Source organism: Hyla sarda, chromosome 3 (genome assembly GCF_029499605.1).
Source record: "Hyla sarda isolate aHylSar1 chromosome 3, aHylSar1.hap1, whole genome shotgun sequence".
Taxonomy (NCBI): domain Eukaryota; kingdom Metazoa; phylum Chordata; class Amphibia; order Anura; family Hylidae; genus Hyla; species Hyla sarda.
Genome location: NC_079191.1, coordinates 324,586,027 through 324,608,839, shown reverse-complemented (window position 1 = coordinate 324,608,839; position 22,813 = coordinate 324,586,027). Strand labels below are relative to the sequence as shown.

General features: G+C 41.0%; 1 protein-coding gene across 2 annotated transcripts in view; it reads right to left on the bottom strand.

Moving 5' to 3' along the window:
• IGF2R (insulin like growth factor 2 receptor) overlaps nt 1-22,813 on the bottom strand; it is a 138,730-nt gene that overhangs the window by 42,361 nt on the left and 73,556 nt on the right. For both annotated transcript variants that reach the window (XM_056567238.1, XM_056567239.1), the window contains 12 exons: nt 22,307-22,484; nt 18,163-18,278; nt 16,642-16,804; nt 15,094-15,273; nt 11,388-11,489; nt 11,165-11,266; nt 8,937-9,111; nt 8,236-8,406; nt 8,001-8,144; nt 5,138-5,319; nt 2,175-2,262; nt 525-734 (listed from right to left, as the gene is read on the bottom strand). In XM_056567238.1, the coding sequence (XP_056423213.1) occupies nt 525-734; nt 2,175-2,262; nt 5,138-5,319; nt 8,001-8,144; nt 8,236-8,406; nt 8,937-9,111; nt 11,165-11,266; nt 11,388-11,489; nt 15,094-15,273; nt 16,642-16,804; nt 18,163-18,278; nt 22,307-22,484 (1,811 nt within the window). The remainder of the gene's footprint in view (nt 1-524; nt 735-2,174; nt 2,263-5,137; nt 5,320-8,000; nt 8,145-8,235; nt 8,407-8,936; nt 9,112-11,164; nt 11,267-11,387; nt 11,490-15,093; nt 15,274-16,641; nt 16,805-18,162; nt 18,279-22,306; nt 22,485-22,813) is intronic.

Below are 22,813 nucleotides of genomic sequence, written 5' to 3'. Positions count from 1 at the left end.
GCCGTCGAGCCCCCTTCCCATAGACTTTGATTGAGGGGGGCGGCGTGTGACGTCACGAGGGGGTGGGGCGTGACTTCACGAGGGGGGTGGGGAAGCTTTGCCTGGATGAGGCAGATTACTCCAGTTGGCCATTGACCTCCATTTTACAGATAAGTCAAGGTCATTTACAGCATATATATTTTGTAGCTAAAGCATAAAACCACCTAAAGCATGAAACATATGTGCCCCTGTGAAGAATGTGTTGGGAGCCGTATAATATTAGTAAGCTAACCCAGCATCAATGAGACCCAACATGTCCCAGATTTTGAAATGTCTGAGTCTCATAATTGCTTAACTTTGCTCGGTTGTCTGCACACAATCATGGCTTTGTCCACATAATTTAGCAATTTTATGGAGCCAGATGATTTACATTTTAGTTATTGAATGGTGAATGAATTACAATAGAACTACCCTTTAAGAGAGGCATTTTATAATTTATGTAAATGTGTGGGTATGTTGCATGAGTCTAATATTTGGAAACATACCTGCTAACATTCCTTTATCACCCTTTACTTGACAGGATGACACAGTTGATCCAGATGGTGCCTGGGATGAACATGCAGATGCAGGAACTTCACCACAAACCTTGAGCTGGTATTTATATTCACCATCTTCCACTGTTACAACTTTTTCTCCAAGTGGACTCAGGTCATAAACATAGTCATACTTTGGATCTTTAACTTGGCAGTTGTCACCTGTATAAAGCAGACCATAAATAAATATCTTAACATGGGGAGTATATACATTTTTAACATATGATGAGTAAAGGCTTATCTACACCATAAAGACAAATGTATTAGGACATAACTCTTAAAAGTTTTTTGGGGATTCAGTAATCGATCGCCTGCCATCAATATTGGATCATTTGGGTGCCCCAATACATCCAAGCACCTACTAAAACAATCTTTCACATTAGTTAAAGGGGTACACCAGTGGGAAAACATGGTGCCAGAAAGTCAAACAGATTTATGAATGACATCTAGTTAAAAATTATAAGCCTTCCAGTACCCGTCAGCTGCTGTATGCTCCACAGGAAGTTGTGTCATTCTTTTCAGCCTGACCAAAGTGCTCTCTGCTGCCACCCCTGTCAGTGTCAGGAATTGTCCAGAGGAGAACCAAATCCCCATAGCAAACCTCTCCAGCTCTGGACAGGTGTCAGCAGAGAGCCCTGTGGTCAGAATGGAAATAACTACACAACTTTCTCTGTGGTGTACAGCAGCTGATAAGTACTGGAAGGATTAAGATTTTGAAATAGAATTTACAATTCTGTAAAACTTTATGGCATCAGTTGATTTGAAAACATATGTTTTCGCACCATAGTACCCCTTTAAAGAATGTGTTGTTCTAAAGAGCTCACTGAATTTCATTTTAGTACTGTAATTGGATGACACCGATCAACTGTGAGTGGACTTATTAAAAAGTGAAAGAATAGCAAAGTCAGCCATAAAGTAAAGACCATGTAAAGTTACTGACTAAGGTATCCAAGTGCTAAGGCGCACACAGTGATTAAAGCCAAGCCTTTGCTGACTCAATAACTGCAGAATTGCACTCTACCTCACCAGGATCTTGACGGCATAGGTTATCATGGCCGTTCAGGTACATACAAGCCTTTCATCATGAAGATCAATGCCAAGCATCGGATGGAAAGGTGTAGAACACACCAGCACTGGAGTAGTAAAAATGTGTTATGTGTAGTGAAAAATCACAATTCTCTATCTGGCAGTCTGATGGATGAGTCTGGATTTGGTGAATGCCTGAAGAACCTGTTTGATTTGTGCCAACTGTACAGTTACGTGGTAAAGTGATAATCCTATAGGGTTGTTCCTAGGCCCTTTATCAACAAGAATACATGCTGATCGGTGGACCCACACAGTTTATAAGGACAGGGACAAAACTACATGCTGGCAGCATACTTGCAGTGTGCTCTATTCTGCGGTTGATTTGGTCATATAAAATTTTTTACAAAATGCCAATAGTAATTATCTGATTTACAAAAAACATTCAGTGAAATGTGTAAAATAAAACGAGGGATGAAGCTTAGTAATGCACCTAAACTCATCAATATTCTGGAGCTTTAAAAATACAGGGGTACAGAGGGAAAATGTTAACATAACATGAACAGGTTTATTCCCAACCTTCAGCTCTAGCAACAGGACAAGCCTCTGAAGTTCTCCATAAGAAGACGTATTCACATCCCTCTTGTTCTTGGAACACAGGAGACCCCTGTTAAAAATAAATAAATAAATCACTAATAGTAAGATAAAGTACAATATAAAGTTATGGTTAACCTATGACAGTTGCAAGAAAATGATCTGTTGTAGCAGAAAGTCCAAAGTGTATTCGCTACAGTGTGCACGCACGGGTCCCAATGGCTTTTTTGAGAGGCAACTCCTCTCAAAAAAGCATCTGCCATTCCACTCCTGTCACCCCCGGCACACGTAACATTTTTGGGCAATGCACAGGCAGCCAGGTAATGTGGCCATTCAGATGAATTACTGTCAATGCAATACAAGGATGGCTTGAGTAAGATAGAATGGGAACATTTCCGAGTGTGTGACCCCCCTCCCCCCCTTCTATTCCCCGATAGGACATATGGAAAAGGGTTACCTCTATAAGAGAATCCGTTTTAAGGAACACTCTGGTAAGTGGGGGGATTCAATCCTGCAATCATTTTTCGAGAACACTGTAATTGCTGCTGGTTTAAGGACATTGTCGCTCATTTAGTGGACTGTAGTTTTCTTTGTGGCTTTTTCTTTCCAGACATGTATTTTTTCACAGTATTTACTAATGTTTTCCTACGTTTTGCACTTTTTCTTGCGCAATGCGACACATTTTGGCGCACAACCCAACAAAACTTATTAGGTTTACAATAGTAAGTCAGGGCCATTGTAGTCCTGGCTGGTTACTGTAATAATTTGGTTGTAAGGAATAGTATGTATCTGTTATTGTTCAATAGTGTTCGTATAGTATTATCGGTGATTTGTATTTCTTTTCTGTCACCGTTCTATAGACATCTCAAAAAACCTGTAGACGTAATTTTGCATGTACAACATATCAGTTTTATACACCCACTTGTGTACTTTATTTATTGTACCTAACCTTAGAATCTAAACCCAGGAGGGGCCCATCCACTACACAATTTCCCAGCAAAATTCCACAAAATTCTGGTCCCATTGCTGTCAATAGGATTCCACTGCAGGGTGCACACTATGGAATTCCAGCAACGGAGCTTTACGCTGCTGAAATTCATGCTCATTCTTTTGGCTGAATATGGAGCGAAATGCATTTATGACAATGGGGAGCGGTAACATCCTATTCCTGAATCAGTCGTCACAAGCCTCCCTCGAAAATCCCATAGTGTGTATAGACCCTGAGAGGATGAAGTCATTTTTTTGCTTTAGTTTTGCTACATATTTATCATACTTTTACGGGGGTTGATAAATTTGGAACACATAAGCAAAAAAAAAGTCTCTGTTGAGATTTTCAAAAAGTGCTTCCCACAGGCAGCTTTGTACTCCAGGTCAGACCTGAAGTAGACTTGAGGACTTTTTTTTTTTGCCTATGTGTAACATTCGCACATCATAGATTCTTAACCACTGCAAAGTAAAAACTGAAAATAGCTTAGGTAAGGCTGTTTGTAACTTTATGCCTACCCACAAATGTCACATAAAAAAGTGCTTAGGCACATGTGCGACTTTTTGTGCCTGGAGAAAGCAAAAAAAATAAAATAAACTCAAAATATCTTGATAAATGTCCCTTATAAACATTCCATACTATAGAAGCTTGCAAACTCTTCTAAAAAGAAGCTACCGTATTCATCGGCATATAAAACATTTTTTAGGCTAACATTTTTAGCCTAAAGTCTATCTGCGTGTTATACGCCGATAAGCCGCTGCAGTTCAATGATTTAAAGCGGGCGCTTTAAATCAATGAACTGCAGTGGCTTTTGCAGGTCGAGAGACCGCCAGCTTCTCTGCCCCTGCCTATCCTGGGGTCCAGAGACTGCCGGCGCCGCTGCCCAATTACCTCCCCCGCCCCCCGGTTTTTCTGACCCCGCAGAAGCCCCTAGGAAGGGCAGGGGGAGAGAGGCCGTCGCTACCCACTTCTCTCACTCTGCCTTTCCTGGGGTCTAGAGCCCTGCTGCAGTCGCCGCTTCTCTCCCCCTGGCTATCGGCACTGCTGCCCCATTGCCTCCCCCCATCCCCGGTTTTATAATTACCTGTTGCCGGGGTCGGGTCCACGGTGCTTCTGACTCCGGTGTGGCGTCTATGCGTCGTTGCTATGCGCTGCGTGGCGCAATGATGAGTGACACGACGTCACTCGTCATTGAGTAGCGCAGCGCATAGCAACGACGCATAGACGCCACACCGGAGCCAGAAGCACCGCGGACCAGAGCCAGAAGCAGTGCAAACCCGACCACAGCAACTGGTAATCACAAAACCAGGGATGGGGGAGGCAATGGGGCAGCAGCACCGATAGCTAGGGGGAGGGAAGTGGCGGCAGCAGGACTCTAGACCCCAGGAAAGGCAGGGGGAGAGAAGCGGGCAGCAACGGCCTCTCTTCCCCTGCCTTTCCTGGGGGCTTCTGCGAGGTCAGAAACAGCGCATCGGGGAATACACATGCACACACACGCACCCTCCTTTTACCAAGGATATTTGGGTAAAAACCTTTTTTTACCCAAATATCCTTGGTAAAATGAGGGTGCGTGTTATAGGCAGGTGCGTGGTATACCCTGATAAATACGGTACTTTGTTAAAGGTGAAACACTTTATAGAGTGAATACCCTGCAGCCACAATAAAAATGTTGAGCGAATATGTGGGCATTCCTCATGCCTCCAGATCTCCAATTAACCACACTTCTAATTAAAACTTACTAAAAAGCTGTTACAAATAGAAATGAATCCTGAAAAGAACAGTTTCTCCCCTTACTACTTTCAGGGTTGACAGGTGACATGTACTCTATGCAAAAACAACAATCTAACATCCACACCTATAACCTTATTCTCACTTTCATAGGAATCAATACGATGAAATCCATCCGTGAAAACTAACATAAACCCAATAAGATAAAGAAAAAATAAAGAAAAAAGATACATACTAAATTGTGATCACACTGAAAAATGATCCTTGTCGAGTAATGCTTAGTATTTGAGCATTTGTCCCCACTCATATAAACTATGGTAAGAGATCCATCATCAGAAGCCTGGGGACTCATCTGGATGAAGCCAAGATTCAAGTGTTTATTGTCTGAAGTCTTCATGCAGGATCCGACTGCTCCGCCTACAATTATACACAATACAGAGACATTCAACAAAAATGTGCAGTTCAGATCTAAACACCATTGTCCTCCAGTCCCTGAAAGCAAGATATCAAAAATGTCAGATATTCAAATTCGTTAGCAATTTCCTATGTATGGGTTTATTCCTGCTCTAAATTAAGTTTTCATTAGTTAACCAGGATAAAGTGGGAAATGCACTGCCAGACTATAATATATAATATTTGGTTGGCCAGTTACGGTACCTGTATTGGTGGCTCTTCCCCGCTAGTATGCCCAGCTCAGAACATTATCTACCTAACTTTCTAAATATTCCATTCCAATGGCCTGACCTTATAGAGAATTTGTCTAATGCACATTTTAAATCCAGGAACCAAAAAGCCTGATACCTGCCATATATTTTGGTAACACTCAAGACCATTGTATATAGTACACTTGCACAGGTATGGGAAGTCTGGCGACACTCATCCCTTACAAATTATTCTCACTCTATATTAGGGAACAAGTGTGATTTCATAAAGCAACACTATGTACTGTTGATACTTTGTGCCACACTTTAATGGTACAGCAACCCAACTTATCCCACACTGCAGCTTAAAGTCACGTTTTTGTTCACCTACTTTTGCATACAATACATCTGCATCCACTATTAGAGTGTATGATCTGTTTTTTCTCACGATTCTTTTATGTATGAAGATACATGTAAAATTAGAAAAACTCAAATCAAAGTAAAAAATGTTCTCTATTGTTAGATTTTTTGTGTATTTGTTAAGACACTTAAAGGGTAGCTCCCCCCATCCTTTTAAAAAAAAAAAAAAAAATCTCTCCCTGTCTATTGCCCATCTATCCATAACCTCCTCCCTGCCTTTACATTTTTTTTTACTATATTAAAAATTTATTTCTGTCTGCCTGGTAGTGTGCTCACTTACCAGGAAGACTTCCCCATCAGGCGCGACGTCACTGATGCCTGCTGGGGCCGGCACTTCCGCCCTTAGTTCATCTACACAGGGTGCCTCCAGCTGTTTCACCACTACAACTCCCAGCTTGCCCTGACATCTATTGGCTCTCAGGGCATGCTGGGAGTTGTAGTGGTGAAACAACTAGAGGCAGCGTGTTGAAAATAATATCTTTAATGCCGTTGCTCAGAAAATATGAATCTATGCCTCTTTTGATTTTATTTGCCTTGGCAGCAGCTGCTACAGTTACATTTACTATTGACTAAAAGTCCTTTTCCATGTCAGTCATCCCTAGTATTTTCCCATTTAATACATATTTCCAGCCCGGATTTTTCCTCCGTGTGCATAAACCTTACATTTATTTGTGTTGAACCTCATCTGACACTTCTCAGCAAAAGCCTCCAGCCTATCCAGATCCATTTGTAACTGTGCACTGTCCTTCATTGTGTTAACTGCTTTACAGAGCTTAGTTACATCTGCAAATATTAACATTTTACTATAGAATACATCCACAAGGTCATTAATATATATTGGAATAGGACCCAAAACTATCCCCTGTGGTACCCCACTGGTAACAGTCACCCACTCAGAGTATGTACCATTAATAACCACCCTCTGTTTCCTATCACTGAGCCATTCCAACATAAAAGGAATATCTCATCACAAACAGGGATGTCAGATACTTTTTTTTAATTTTTTTTTTTTTTAAGTACTTGTCGATACCAATTACTGATACTTTTTTCTGCTACATCTTACAGAAACTATGTACAAAAGATTTTATTTTATTTAAAGGGGGGGGGAATTCGAACTTTTATTAGGGAAGGGGTTAATTAACATTTTACACACATTTTCCCCCCCCCCACTTTTTTAGTCCCCATAGGGCACTATTACATGCAATATGACATGCAATATACGACCTTCAGCCGTCCTCACAGCTGATCGGGACACCGCGATTTCATCACGGTGACCCTGATCAGTATCCCTGAGCTAACTGGCAGTTAACTTCAGGAACTTTAATACGTCGCAATCAACTTTGATTGTGGCATCTAAAAGGTTAATGCCGGACATCACCACTGCTGACCAATCGGTGATGTTCAGCATTAGCCACAGGTGCCACAAGCGCTCAGTTGCTGGGCATGTTGCATTGTTCGGCACCTCCGTAATACTTGCCGGCAGGAGTTCTGCCGGCGAGTATCGGATTAGGTACAAGTACACGAGCAAATGTCCAGTATCTGTCCCGAAACAGATACCTTTATCTGTATTGGGACATCCCTAATCACAAAACCCTTGCAACCCTCAAACCTTTTCGTATAGAATAAATCTGCTGGAGGTCTATAGGGATGGTCTGAAGAGCCACAGTCTGCCAGCAGTAATTCAGGAAAACTGTAGACAGTGCGGTCATTCAGATGAATAGCCATCCTTGTATCTCATGGATGACCGAAGTCCGACAAAGTTAGAGACACTGCTTTGGCTCATAAAGAAAGTCCTGCACAGGGATTCCCCTGTATAACACCCATATGCCCTAATAGGACAAATGGATAGAGGTAGTAATGATTGAACAATTATTTTAAGAGGGATAACACACAGGCACATAAAATGCTCTTACATTTCACCTTGTTGCTCTTTTGGGGCAAATCTCCAATTTCTCCATAACCCTTAACAACTCAAGTCTATCTTCTGTGCCAATTACTCTAAAAAGTAGCAAAAAGAATAAAAACTACTAAACTTGCCTGAACATCCATAAGCATATGGCAGAGGCTTGCAGATGCTGAGATAAAATGTTCTTTTATCTTTTTGGTCGGCTGTATCAACAGCAATCCATGGTTCATCCTCCCTACTAAGGTCACTTAGATCATATTCATTACCCCTGGAATCTAGAAAACAGGTAGGAAAACAGGTTAAAAAAAAAAATAATAAAAAAAAGAAAAAACACAAAACCTTCATTAGAAGAAGATGTCCTCTAACCTGTAACTTGACAGTCAACTGGGGCTGGGGAACAAGCCATGGCCGTTTCAAAATCAAAAAAAGTGTGGTAAAGATGTGTCTCAGAATTAATCTCTTCTCTCTTGAATGACAGCTGACCCGGATATAGATCATCATTACATACGAAATTTATCGTGAAGCTGTCTCCGGACCCTGCAACGTAGAAATTAAAGGGCTTGTTAAAAGAAACGGATATAAAACAGTAACTTTTTGATATATCACGGAACACCATTTTAAAGTATGCAAAAGTAGTAATAGTTTTAAAAGTGAAGCACCTCATATCTACACCTAATACATTCGGACGAGCCCAGCAACACAATGATCATCTGGACCAGGTTTATTAATCATCATGACTGAGAAATGTGTCCGATTTGTCCATAACAACCAATCACAGCGCATCTTTCATGTGTTGGCGAACTCTGGTAAAGTGAAAGCTGAACGGTTATTGGTTGCTATGGGCAAATCATACATTTTTGTTTTAGATTGATAAATCTGGGCTCATGGTGGTTGTACCTATTCCAATTAATTCAATGCCAAGATATTAGCATGGATAATACTAAATATACAAGTTCTTTAAAAATATAATAAAACTGTTGACATTTAAACTATTGTTTATTTGAAAACAAGATATTGTTTTGCGGGGAAAGCAGACTTTAGGTACCTCGGTGGTCTCCCTTACCCACCTGTTTTGTCATCCTTTGCTCCACTATAAGTAAGAGTAATGGTGTCCTCTGAAGATAGATCCAGTGACTTGCTTGGTTTCACCGGTCTAGATTTTACCTGGTTTTCAATTTCACAACCAGCTGCAGGACTGCCGTCAACCTGGCCACAATCACTGACAGGGCCACAGATATTCAGCTATAGAAAGGGGACAAAACCAATTAGATACCAAATAACGAAGAAGTACTCCTAGACAACATCAAACAATACATTTTGTACATGTGGTTTTGGTTGTAATATGGAGAAAGTTGTAGAAATAGCAGTGTGTAACCAAGAAAAACAATGCTATGCCTTTTTAGTTGTCACCTGACAATATATATATATATATCTCAGTATGAATCAGTTTGCACGGACTGAGCGCTCACATAACCAGCACTAGGACATGGAGACCAGTGCCGAAGAATATGCAAATACAGCCGATAGGACCCACCTCCAGCACACAATTTAGTGAGGATAGAAGAGGATATTCGGTGGGACATAACTCCGGACCTAAGGTATGTATGTTAGTAAGTGACCCCTCAACAGACTCCTGTTCACCAACACTATGACCAGGTGTATTGGGTTTAGTGTGGGTGAAGAGAATAACAGCTTTCCTTTTAGTACAGAACAAGTGAAACTTCTCCAGAAGTCATCCAGCAAACCAATTTTCCATCAAAACGTGTGATGTTTTGTGTCGTTTCTATTTCTTTAGCATACAGAACTGGAGCCACCACTGCTCTGTACAAGATTTGTGAGATGGAGCTAAGTAGAAATACCAAAACCACCACATGTACACACATAGTACTACAGTTTGTAAGATACAGTGAAACTTCTCAAAATTACTTGAGAGGGCAAAAAAAAAAAATTTAAAAAAAATTATAATCTTAGCACAATTTACACCAATTGAATGCGTACCACAAGTGCAACCGCCCAAAATCTTAGAACTGGTGCAGGGACAGCATTCTTCCAGGAATTATTATTATTAAATTTTTTTTTTTTTAAATAAACCAAAAAATTCTTTATTCTTTAGTAGTAAAATAAAAAAAATCCTCTGTCACTTTGCCCTTTCTCACTTTGAATCACACCCCTAGAAGACTACTTTTAAAAGCAATTTTGGGTCATTTTCCCAAAGAAGTTTCACTATATATGAAATAATATATACTTTTTTTTTTCTGTCTTTCACTAAGTTCACATCTCTGTCAGAAGCTACATTCTACAAAAACACACAAAAGAGCGCTCCGTAGTGCAATGAAAAGATGGTAAGGTTCCGCAATGTAGTTATTGGAAGCGCTTACCTAGATGGTTGTGCTGTCAGGCAGGCACAACACTGGTGAGAGTATACAATATATTTCCAAAATGCAGCCAATCCCATCCACCAGGGAACTGATGTCCGATAATACACAAAGAAACCTCCAAACCACTCAGGGACTCGTCCGGCGCAAATCAGGAGATAGCGGTACCGCTAGTGAAGCAGTGTAGGACCCAGTAAAGTACGGTCAATGTCAACCTGAGGAAGACGCCTGCTCTGGCATTGAAACGCATTGTTCTTAATAAATTGACATTGACCGTACTTTACTGGGTCCTACACTGCTTCACTAGCGGTACCGCTATCTCCTGATTTGCGCCAGACGATTTCCTGAGTTGTTTGGAGGTTTCTTTGTGTAGAAGCTACATTCTAACCCTCTTCTAAAGAGGCAGTCATATTGGGCCTTGTTCACATAACATTTGGTGCCTTCAAGGAACGGATACATCAGGAAAATGTCAAAATGACATGTTGACATGTCCGTGCTTTCAATTGTCCGAGCACAGTCGGCTAGTGACTACGCACAGGTGATTTTCCCTTCGTATCCAAGTTTTGTCTCAGACTGAAAATCACTGTAACCCGCATTTCTTAGTCGGAGTCAAAACAAGAAATGACCTGAACGTAGTCACTAGCTTACTACTCTCGGGCCATTGAAATTAATAGGGCCTGTGCGTGTCTGACCACAGAAATGTCAGCAGGTCATGTTGTCATTTTCCCGTGTTTTGGAGGCTTAAAAATGTGATGCGAATTCAGCCCTAGACTGAAAAAACAGCCCTATATGCCCTGGCATCTGTCAGGGGTTGGTATGACTGTCACATAATGAATGAGGTAATATGTCAGGGTTTCTGTTCACATAGCGAATACAGATGTAACAGATGTGAACATTGCCTTATAAAGAAGAATGCTTACCTTATATGTTTTACCATTGCCTTGTGCCATATAACCAGACTCATTCTTCAAAGATTCAAAGTTATAAATAAAACCAGTGTTTGGATTTTCTATTAAACAGTCCTGTAGGCAAAAACACACTTTAATGCAGGTATGATTTACAGGTTAACCCTTCAACTTTACTCTTTCCCCCTTGATTAAAAGCAAAAAAATAAGTCCATAATTTAAGTTCGTCCTAACTTACCTCATTTCCATGTTTGCTTTTGAACATAGGACAAGCGGCTTCTGTATTCCACAGAAAGGTGGCTACACAGTTTTCATCAGAAATAAATCTAGGACTGGTGAACTATAAAACAGAAAGGAGAGATCATTCAGCTAAGCTAAGAAGTAGGATTGTCTGATAGAGGACATAGAGGGAGTCATTACTCTGCTTCCAATCTATTAGCCAGATTAGGAGAGCTGCAGACCACCCAGTGGCTGTTGTTGTGGATCAAGCTTGTCTAAGGATTACAAGTATGGCTACTCATTATATGACATTCAAGAAACACTGTATTTGTATATTTGCATGAAAGACCTCCAACTATAAATGGATTACTGAGCAGAATTAATTTTCATAAAGGGTCATCATGATGGCACAATCCCTTGAAAGCGTACCTGTAATGTTAATCTTGCATATATTCTTCAGATAGGATGTGAAGAAATGCAGGTCCATGCTGGGCTGAGGCAACCATTTGATACCCGACAAGCTCGGGGCATAAGTCCTATGTACCGTACAAAACTACAACTAGTGACGTTGCCTTGACGACGACACACAGGGACGTCCATGCGCAGGGACGTCCCTGTACGTCGTCGTCAAGGCAACATCACTAGTCCGGGGCCAGCCCGGAGCGTAGAAGAGGGCTTCCCGGTGAAGATGGACAGCCCGGAACGACTAACCCTCCACACCGGACGGTCCCTGCAGCATAGATGGCCCGGACCAGCTCACCCTTCCTTCCCACAGAGGGGAGGTGAGTAAAAAACTAAGGGGGGTCTGGATGATGATGAAGGCCCGGCAGTGGTCTTCAACCTGCGGACCTCCAGATGTTTCAAAACAACAACTCCCAGCATGCCCGGACAGTCGATGGCTGTCCGGGCATGCTGGGAGTTGTAGTTTTGAAACATCTGGAGGTCCACAGGTTGAAGACCACTGATTGAAGGTATTGACAGGTGGTGATGATGAAGGGGGGGGGATGATGACAGGGTGATGATGACGGGGGTCTGGATGATGACAAGGGGGATGATGCATTTCCCACCATAGGCTTATAGTCGAGTCAATAACTTTTCCTGGGTTTTTGGGGTGAAATTAGAGACCACTGCTTATATTTGGGTCGGCTTATGCTCGAGTATATACGGTATTAGAAATTGACCCATGCAAACAGCTTGATGGGTGTCAAAAGTAACTGCTTCAGTCACTGAAGATTGAGTAGGAGAATAGCATTAGAGTTTAACAAAGAATTTCCAATAAAAAGTGCCCACAAAAGGAGATAATAGAAACATAATAGGTGATCTTCCTTTTTTAAATGGGCACTGTCAGATATAAAAAAAAAAAAATGTATATGTTGTACATGTTGGCAAAACAATAGTTTTCTAATATACTTCTTTACAAAATTCATATTTTTTTTTAAAGAAAACTGCCCTTGAAAATCCCACCGCTAGGGGTCCCCCCCATACCTCCTGGGACACTGATGAGCATATGAGCGTGTCCTAGGGTCATGGACACGAGATGTCTGATTGACAAGGCTGCAGTAGAAACACAGCCTGCAGCAATACCACTGTAACACAGAGTTTTACCAAACATGTGCCTCCAGCTGTTACAAAACTACAACTCTAAGCATGCCGGGACAGTCAAAGGATGTCTAAGCATGCTGGGAGTTGTAGTTTTGCAAAAGCTATAGGCACACAGCTAAAAGGCAACACTGCTGTAAGAAAAAGAAAGAAAAAAAAACTTCAAGTCTCAGCATTACAGGACTGCCAAAGGAGGATACACATGAATCACATAGGAACATAAGAAAATGTATGCATAAAAAACACTGTTCTTTTCCCACTAAACCTTTGTACTAATTTAGGAGGATGCAAGTTATACACTCCGCATATTGGTAGAGTACAGGAAATCTCCAATAATCATTGTGTGTGTGTACAGCATAATACCAGAGAGGAAATGGTTACAGAGCAGGGTTGCCAGGCTCCTGAGAGCAGTGAGTCAACAGAGTGAGGGGGGAGTCATCACAGTGCAGGCAAGAGTAGGACACACGCTCTCCCTCTGGGCAGAGCAAAAAGACATTGAGCAGCTGTAATATGCTATAATTTTTTTTTTTTTTTATATATCGGTGATCGATACATAAAAATGTACATGAACAGAATTAGGTACTGAGTAACATACAAGTTTTTTTTTTGGTTTTCTGTGGGATCTGATAGGTACACTTTAAAGTGTTATGGTACTTTTCATGATCCCCTTTAGAAGGAATCATTATCCCTTGTTTATATGCTGACTTTGATTCAAGAAATCGAAGACACACGGCTTATATTAACCATGGTGGCAGGCCAGCAACTCCTGACTCTGCTCACTCTGCTTTCCTTATGTACACTATACAATATCACTATACATCCTTCCAACCAATGGGACAATGGTACAAAGACATGATGCATTACAGGGTGTGCAGGAATACAAGTTTTGCAAAAGATTATTCTGTAACTAGCATGTATATATGAATACATTTTATACATATGAAAATGACTATATGGGCAGGGTCACATGGGGGGCATTCCCATCGTATTTTACAATGCGGACATGCCAACGGCAGTCACAGAGGGACTGCAGAACGAGCTCCCAGCTGTAGTCGCATACCTCTGTGTGTCCCCTTATAGCGGTGGATTTCTATATCGGGAAATCCGCACTCTGTGACTACCATCAGCGCATCTGCGGTGCGAAATATGCTGCGGATGTGCTATGTGAGACCCTGCCCTGTCACTGGTAACACATGTTCAATGAGGATTAAAAAAAAAAAAAAAAAACTTGCGCTGTGGAACGCGGATGCGTTCCACATAACACACATCCGGCCGGGTGGATGCGCTGTGGAACATAGATGCGTTCCACATGACGCACTTCTGGTCAGGTGACTGCACCGGCCAGACACAGCGGGAGGAGCGGCAAAGCTCACAAACCAGTTAATTGCACATGTTAATTACACATCCCAGCACTGCTCTTCCCCTTCACCACTCCCCATCACACTTACATCTTAGTTTACCCCTTCTATTATTCTACACTGCTCAAAAAAATTAAGGGAACACCAAGATAACACATCCTAGATCTGAATGAATGAACTAATTGTATGAAATACTTTCGTCTTTACGACCTCCGGCCGGAGGAAGTACATTTCTTGTACGAAACGGAGCTTTGTCGCCCTGAATCCCCCCCCCCCCACTGTATGTCTCCCTTCCTTTTTATGTGAGCATTTTATCTGCAATAAAGCAGGAAGAAATGAAGTTCTGGTGAGTGCCGTTTTTTCCTTGATCTCCCATCAACTGTTTATATGGAAATATTTTGAAAACTGAGCACCACCCACACTTCACTGCAGCTAACATCCAGTAGCACCCTGTTTTCACCGATCCAATATACCTGCAGTGCCGCTCGCACCTCTTCATATTCAGTACAATATGGACTATGTTCCTTATGTATATATACTCATACTATGTTGTTCTACGTAGGTCCGAGTAAGGTCTTAATTGACCAAAACGTCACTTTGTTTATTGGATTGCTTGACTAAAAACTTATTTTCACTGCAAGTGCTGTGCTACGTTATTTTCTATATTGGATTGTGGACGGCTTGGGACCCTAATCTAGCACCCACGCTAGTAAAGAGTGCTGTATTTATCAGAGTACAAAAAAAACAAAATACAAAATAAAAACTTACCACAGCTCCCTTTTCACATATAAGATGCAATTGTGATGAATATAAAACATCATTATTTTCTTGATCAATACATTTAGAGCCATTTGTGTATTCAATGAGTATTTTTCCACTGCTTTCTATAATAGGTTTCTTGCTTGCTACACCCAGGTTGTTGTTCGTCGCGGTTTCTTCAAGCTTATCCTGCATTAAGAGGACAGAGTGTAAGAATTGAACATGCTTGCTGTGGTTTGAAGAAAGGAAAGCTTGTAAGCTGCCTAAAAGCCGAACATATCAGATATCAATATAGTCTGAAACCAAAAAGTCCTAAATGGCAACCCATCTATTAAACAGGGTTATCCCAAGATTAAGTGAACCCTTATTAATCGTTCACCCCAGAGAACCCTTTTGTTGAGCGTATCCAGTGGGTTGGCCGTTTCATAGAAGACCTTTTAATCATATGGATTGGTGCAGAGCAACAATTCATATCACTTGTACAATACATACATGACAACAATATGAATTTGAGGATTACCTCCCACTTTGATAAAAACATCATTCATTTCTTAGCCAAAACCTCCAGTTGGCAGTAAAATTTAGATTTTCTATTTAAAAAAATAAACAGTCAGTAATTCCATTTTACTGGCATCTTCATGTCACCCCAACACGTGGTACGGAATATTCCCAACGGAGAGTCGTGCCATCTTAGATGGAATGGCACTGACAATTCCGTATTTCAGAGGCATTCAAAGGAACTTGGTGTATGCCTTAAATTAAGAGGATGTTCAGACTTAAAAAAGGCTTGGAATAGGGCTCGAGATTCAGATCGTACAAAATTAATAAAGGTTAACAGCAAAAAGGACAGACAAAAATCATAAAAAGAAGATAACCTACTTTTGTTGCCTCATGTAGCAGCCAATTTGGCACATATAAACATATTTAACAAAAACATCCCCATATTGGAACAGAACCCGATGTTAAAGGAGATTTGGGCATCTGGGGTCAATATGGTCTACAGGAGAGAACCGTCCCTGGGGTCCACTTTATCCCTTAGGCTATACAGTAACAAGCCCATATCAGAAGGTATTAGCCCTGGGCTTGCTTCTGTGGGGAAATTGTAAGCGTGGCAAGTAATAGTGCCAGACACTATTCAACTTCATGCCAGACACACTCCTTCTTTACCAAACTCTTATTAATCGTTAATTGGTCGGGGTCCAAGCAGTGGGACCTCCACAAATCACGAGAATAGTCGTCAATGTTCCCCCAAATGAATGGAGCAGAAGACTGTATGCTTGGCCACAGCTAAAATTAATGTCTATAGGACATTAATTCAAACATATGCAATGTTCAGAAGTCCAAGATGTGATAAATGGAGTGGCAATAAAGAATGCGCATAGGCACTACATTCACTTTGACCTTCGTTCTTGGTAGGGATCCTATTGGACAGATAACCACTAATTAGCTAGTTATGCCCTATCCACATAATTACCTATTAAGCTAAGAATTCCTTGAACCCTGGGAACTTATAAATGGATTTTTTAAATGACAAATAGCAACTTTAAGAATACTTACAGATACTTTGGCATAGCCCATTTGGCACACTGCCGCAAATGGATCACATCCCCACACTGGCACCAATGACCGACATACATTAATGTAATATTTTTTGTGATGATCCTGTGTTTGATCCATGGCAAACCAGTTGGTAGAATGTTCTCCTTGTACCTTAGATAAACTATTAAATGAGGAAAACAGTTATATAGTAATAGAAATGAGACATAACCTCACCCAATATATACTACATAAAAGTCAATAAAAAAAATCCAACTAACGTTTACTAACCTCTGCTGCAGTCCCCGGCTGCGCTCCTCTTCTGCCTAGAAATAGTGATGACCAGGCACGGAGTGACATCAGAGCCCGAAGCTTTACACGATATTGTGACACTCTGGGCCCTGACCTCACTCCAGGCCTGGGCATCACTATTTCTCAGAGATTGAGGAGCGCAGCCAGGGGACACACCAGAGGAACCATGGGAGGCAAGTAAAATCTTTTTTTTTTTTTTTTTTTTTTTTTTGTAATCATTAAAAGAGAAAAAAAAAAAAAAAAAAAAAATATATTATATATATATATATATATATATATATATATATATATATATATATATATATATATATATATAAAAGTTGAAATACCCCCTCCCCAATAAAAGTGTAAATTGCCCCTTTCTCCCCCATTTAACCCCCAAAAATCATAAATAAAGATATTTGTTATTGCTGCATGCATAAATGTAAGAACTATCAAAATATAATGTAAATGATCCCGTATGGTAAACTGTGTAAACGAAAAAAATAAAGTAAGTCCAGAATTGCTGTTTTGGTCATATTCACATAAAAAATAAATAAATAAATAGAGATCAAATAGTCACATATCTGCAAAAGTGGTACCAAAAAAAACTACAGATCACGGCACAAAAAATGAGCCTTCATAAAGCCCTATATACAGAAAATGAGAAAGTTATAGGTGGCCAAAATATGGCAATTTTAAATATACTTATTTTGTGAAAAAAGGGAGTTAAAAAAAAACAAACTGTACAATAATAATAAGAAAAAAAGTATGTAAAAATCGGTATCCTTTTAATCGTATTGACAGAATAAAACATGTCATTTTTACCGTAAAGTGTGCAGCGTAAAAATGAAACCTTTCAAAATTTGCTAATTTTCAGTTTTCTTTTCAATTTCCTCACACAAATTTTTTTGGGGGGTTTGCCATACAGTTTATGATTAAATGAGTGAGGTTATAATGCAGTACAATTTGTCACGCAAAAAACAAGCCCTCACATAGGTCTGTGGATGGAAATATAAAAGAGTTATGATTACTAGAAGGCGAGGAGGAATAAAAGAAAATGCCTGGTCCTTAAGGCCAAAATGGGCTGTGTCTCTTAGGGGTGAAGAACATGGCTCCATGCCATTTTTGTCAGATTTTAGACTTGCATGATAAGAATGCATAAAAATTCATTAACAATATTCAAGAATTGGAATGGGATCATCATTACAGGTTTTAAGATTACAGTATTCATTCTTTTTCTTCTCATACCTGGAAAGATCGTATTGTTCATTTTTTTCCTTGTCCACTACAATGCATTCCACCGGTAGAGCCGGACAAGCATATTTTGTGTACCACTTGAAGTTGTACGTATAGTTGTCTTCTTTCTAAAAGGAAAATAGGTACTTTGTGTATTATTGTATCACTTGTTAGGCTGGGTTCACATCACTTCTTTTGCAATACAGTTTCCGTATCAGGTTTTTGAAGAAAAACGGGTTCCTCAAAACCGGACTAAACTGTATCAAAACAAGTGTACAAATTTTAACCTGTATACGGTTGAAAACCGTAAACGGTTTTAAAAAATGATGTCCGGTTGCATCCGTTTTTAAAGAAAAAAAAACTTATACGTTTAACTTTTCACTCCATTATGAATAAAGTTTCACTTGTTTGAAAACATATGGTCAAAACCAGATGGAACCGTACGCACATACGGTTCTGTACGGTTCCCATTGACTCCCATGTTAAAAAAAAACGTCAACAGTTTACAAGAACCGTGGTAGGCTATGATTTTGGGTGCGGGAAAAAAACCTGACAAAACTGTACAAAATGCAAAACGGACACAACCGGATGCATCCTATGGCATACGGTTTTCAATGGAGAGTCAATGCATACGGTTTTCAATAGGGTTCCGTATGATTTTCACATTGAAAACATATACTGGAATACATTAGTGGTAACTGATCAATGGTCCTGACCCTAAGGACTCCTCTAAGTAGCACAATGATTGCTCATACAGGACAGTGGCTCTTCCATGGGGGCAGTTGTTGCTTATATTTCAGCATGACCCAAGTCTGATCTTCACTGTTTAAACACTGATTACCTATGCTAATGATAAGACATTAATGTTCATGACCTGGAGAAGCCCTTAAAGGGGTTTTCCAGTACTTTATCCAGAACCATTATTATTATTATTATTATTATTAACCCCTTCCCGCCCTAGGTTGTATGCATGCGTCCAAGTTGGTAGCTAGTTAGCGCAAATGGACATATACATACGTTCTAGCGATCTCCTTGAAAGCGCAATGTGCTACAGGAGATCACCAGCGGGACCCGATCAGATCGCGCCGCTCTCTGCAGTATTAACTCATTGCACAGGCTGTTGGTGCAGTACTGACTGGTATACTGAGCTGCAGTATAGATGTACTGCAGCATAGTATAACCGGTAACAAGTGAAAAGTAAAAAAGGTTTTTAAATAAATTAATACAGTGTAAAAAAAAAATAAAAAAAAATAAAAAAAAAAAATATTTTTATGTCCCTTTCTCAATAAAACCCAATATTCTCACGCCCCCCCAAAAAATGCCTAAACCTATACATAGTAGGTATTGCCAAACATTGCCATAGTGATAGGTATTGCTATAATGACTTGTAGACATTAGCGAACTTACAGTAAATTCGATTCGTCTCGAATTTCTCGGCTCGGCAGTTGATGACTTATCCTGCATAAATTAGTTCAGCTTTCAGGCGCGCCCGTGGGCTGAAAAAGGTAGATACAGTCCTAGGAGACTCTTTCCTAGGACTGTATCCACCTTTTCCAGCCCACCGGAGCACCTGAAAGCTGAACTCATTTATGCAGGATAAGTCATCAACTGCCGAGCCGAGAAGTTCGTGACAAATCGAATTTACTGTAAGTTCGCTCATCTCTAATGACTTGTACAATAAAGCTATAATGGTATTTATCCCGCACGGTGAACACTCAAAAAAGAAAATGCTAATTTTGGTCCAAAACTTGGAACAAAAAGAACGAAAAGGTAGCAGGAATTGCAAATATGGTACCAATAAAAAGTATAGCTTGTCCCGCAAAAAAAAAAAAAAAAAAAGCCCCCACACAATGGCGCTGGATGAAAAAAGAAAAAAAAAAAAGTGTCTGTCAGAACATGATAAAAAAAAATATATATTTAATTTTTATTGAGAAAAGGAAAAACAATTGTACCGACCCACAGAATAAAAATAATGTAGTTTTTACCATACAGTGAATGCCATAAAAAAAGAAAATTTTTTACAATATTTTGGAATTTGAAATGCTGCATGAATCAACAAAAATGTACCACCAATATAAACAATATGTTACAGAAAAAAAAGAATTGCGTCGCTAAGTAAAAGCATGTCAGATGTATTACTACTTAAAGAGACACAGGACTGATTTGAAAAATTGGGCCCGGTCATTAAGGTAAAAACAGGCAGTGTCCTTAAGGGGTTAATAATAATAATATTTAAGGCCTATTCTCTGGATAGATCATAGAAATCAAATCAAAAGGGCACCAACACCTGGCAGCCCAGCCGAGCAGCTATTTGCCAGAGCTGCAGCACCAACATGCAAAGAGCCAGATGCAGACCGCTCCGTACATTTTATAGTGGCCAAGCTGATCTGGGGCCGCAATGTGCAGAAATGTCTGCTAACGGCTAAATTTACTGTATATGGCGACTCTCAGGTTCTGGAAAACGGATCCGCGGTGGTGGGCATTAGAGACCAATCGATCTGATATTGATGAGTTATCCAGGGGAAAAGCTATCAATATCATGATAGCTTTTCCCCTGGATAACTTTTCATTTTTCTGTCACTGTAGTTTTTGATGTAGCATTTGGGTCAAAGCCACAAGTGGATCCAACAGGAAGAAGTTTACCGTATTTTTAGGCCTATAGGACGCACCGGCGTATAAGACGCACCCAATTTTTAGGGGCAAAATCTAAAAAAAATAAAGATTTTGAACCCAATAGTGGTCTTCAACCTGCGGACCTCCAGATGTTGCAAAACTACAACTCCCAGCATGCCCAGACAGCCGTTGGCTGTCCGGGCATGCTGGGAGTTGTAGTTTTGCAACATCTGGAGGTCCCCAGATTGAAGACCACTGCATAGGAGGTAATACTCACGTGTCCCCGCTGCTCCGGACCCGTCACCGCTGCCCTGAATGTCGCTCCTTTGCTGTGTCCCCGTTGCTCTGGAACGTCTCTGCTGCCGGCCGGGTATCCTCGCTCTCCGTCGCCGCCATACGTCGTTACGCACGCCGACGCACGTACGCGACGACGTGATTACGAGGAAGGAGAGCGCCGTCCATACAGGGGATCCCTGAACGGAGAAGACACCGAGGAGGCAGGTAAGGTCCCTCCCGGTGTCCTGTAAGCACTAACCCGGCTATCCAGTCGGGCTGTTCGGGACCGCCGCGGTGAAATCGCAGCGGTCCTGAACAGCCTGACTGAACAGCCGGGTTAGTGTCACTTTCCCTTCAGACGCGTTGGTCAGCTTTGATCGCCGCGTCTGAAGGGTTAATACAGGGCATCACCGCGATCGGTGATGTCCTGTATTAGCCGCGGGTCCCGGACGTTGATGGCCGCAGGGACCGCCGCGATAGGGGTGTATTCGCCGTATAAGACGCACCGACTTTTTCCCCCCAGATTTGGGGAAGAAAAAGTGCGTCTTATACGGCGAAAAATACGGTAGGTCCTTTCTTAATATTTCTCTCTCTGCTTAAGTCCACTCCTGGCTTTGGCTAAAATAAATGAAAAACTGCTATAAAAATTCCAGCCTTTTTCCAAAAATCACTGCGCGTGACACTAAAGGTGGCTCCTAAAATTGATAGGCCAACAATATCATATTGGTGGGATCGGATTTTTCCGCATTCCTGCTGACCAGCTGTTTGAAGTGGCAGTGGTCTTTAGTGCCAGCAATTCGTTACAGCTTTGACTAAGTGAATGGGAGAGAGAGCTGTAATACCAGGTACAGCCACCTCTGAAGGTGCACAGCACTTGCTACAGAAATGAGGCCCCTTTAAACAGCTCATTGGCATGGGTACAGAGAGTCAGACCCCAATCTAATGTTGAATGTCTAGCCTTAAGATATTTAACATAAATTCAAATTAAGAGAGTGTGTTCACACTACCAACAATTTTGTGTGCAGAATTCCGCTGCTAAAATTGTTTTTTTGCGCGGACTGCATTGCAGTCAATGGTGACGGTGCAGGTCCATGCGGTCTACCACTGAAGGATTTTGGCGGCGGCCTCCAGACAGAATCTCTAAGCAGAATTCCATAGCGTGAACATACTTTAATAAGAAAAGAAAAAAACTACTACAGACATTCTTTTTTACATCATCTTCCCAGACAATTCAATGAATAAACACCCTTTTTTCAGCAGGTTGTACCTGATATTCTGGCTGACCAAGATCAACACTTCTGTCACACAAGAAAGTTATCAGTGCTGTGCGAGGCGTCTTCTTATCATCATTGTAAGCAGTTCCATCAGTGTAGCTGAGCTGGATCATTCCGTCATAGTAGGAAAGCTTAGAATTGCCAACACCAAGATTCCAATTTTCTTTGTTCCTGGAAAAGAGAACAGAAACAAGAAAGCTTCAGCATTAAAGGGGTACTCCGCTGTTAGACATCTTATCCCAAAGGATAGGGGATAAGGGGCCCCCGCAATCTGCCGCAGCACCCGGCGTTCTAAATAAACACCTGGGTCCTGCGACAGTGATCGTGACTTCACGGCCACGCCCCCTCCTTTCATGTCTATGGGAGGGGGCGTGTCGGAAGACACGCCCCTCCTATAGACATGAATGGAGGGGGGCGTGGCGTGAGGTCACAAGGGGCGTGGCTGTGACTACACAATCACGGCCTCAGTCTCAGTGTTCTGAACAAAATGTTCAGAACGC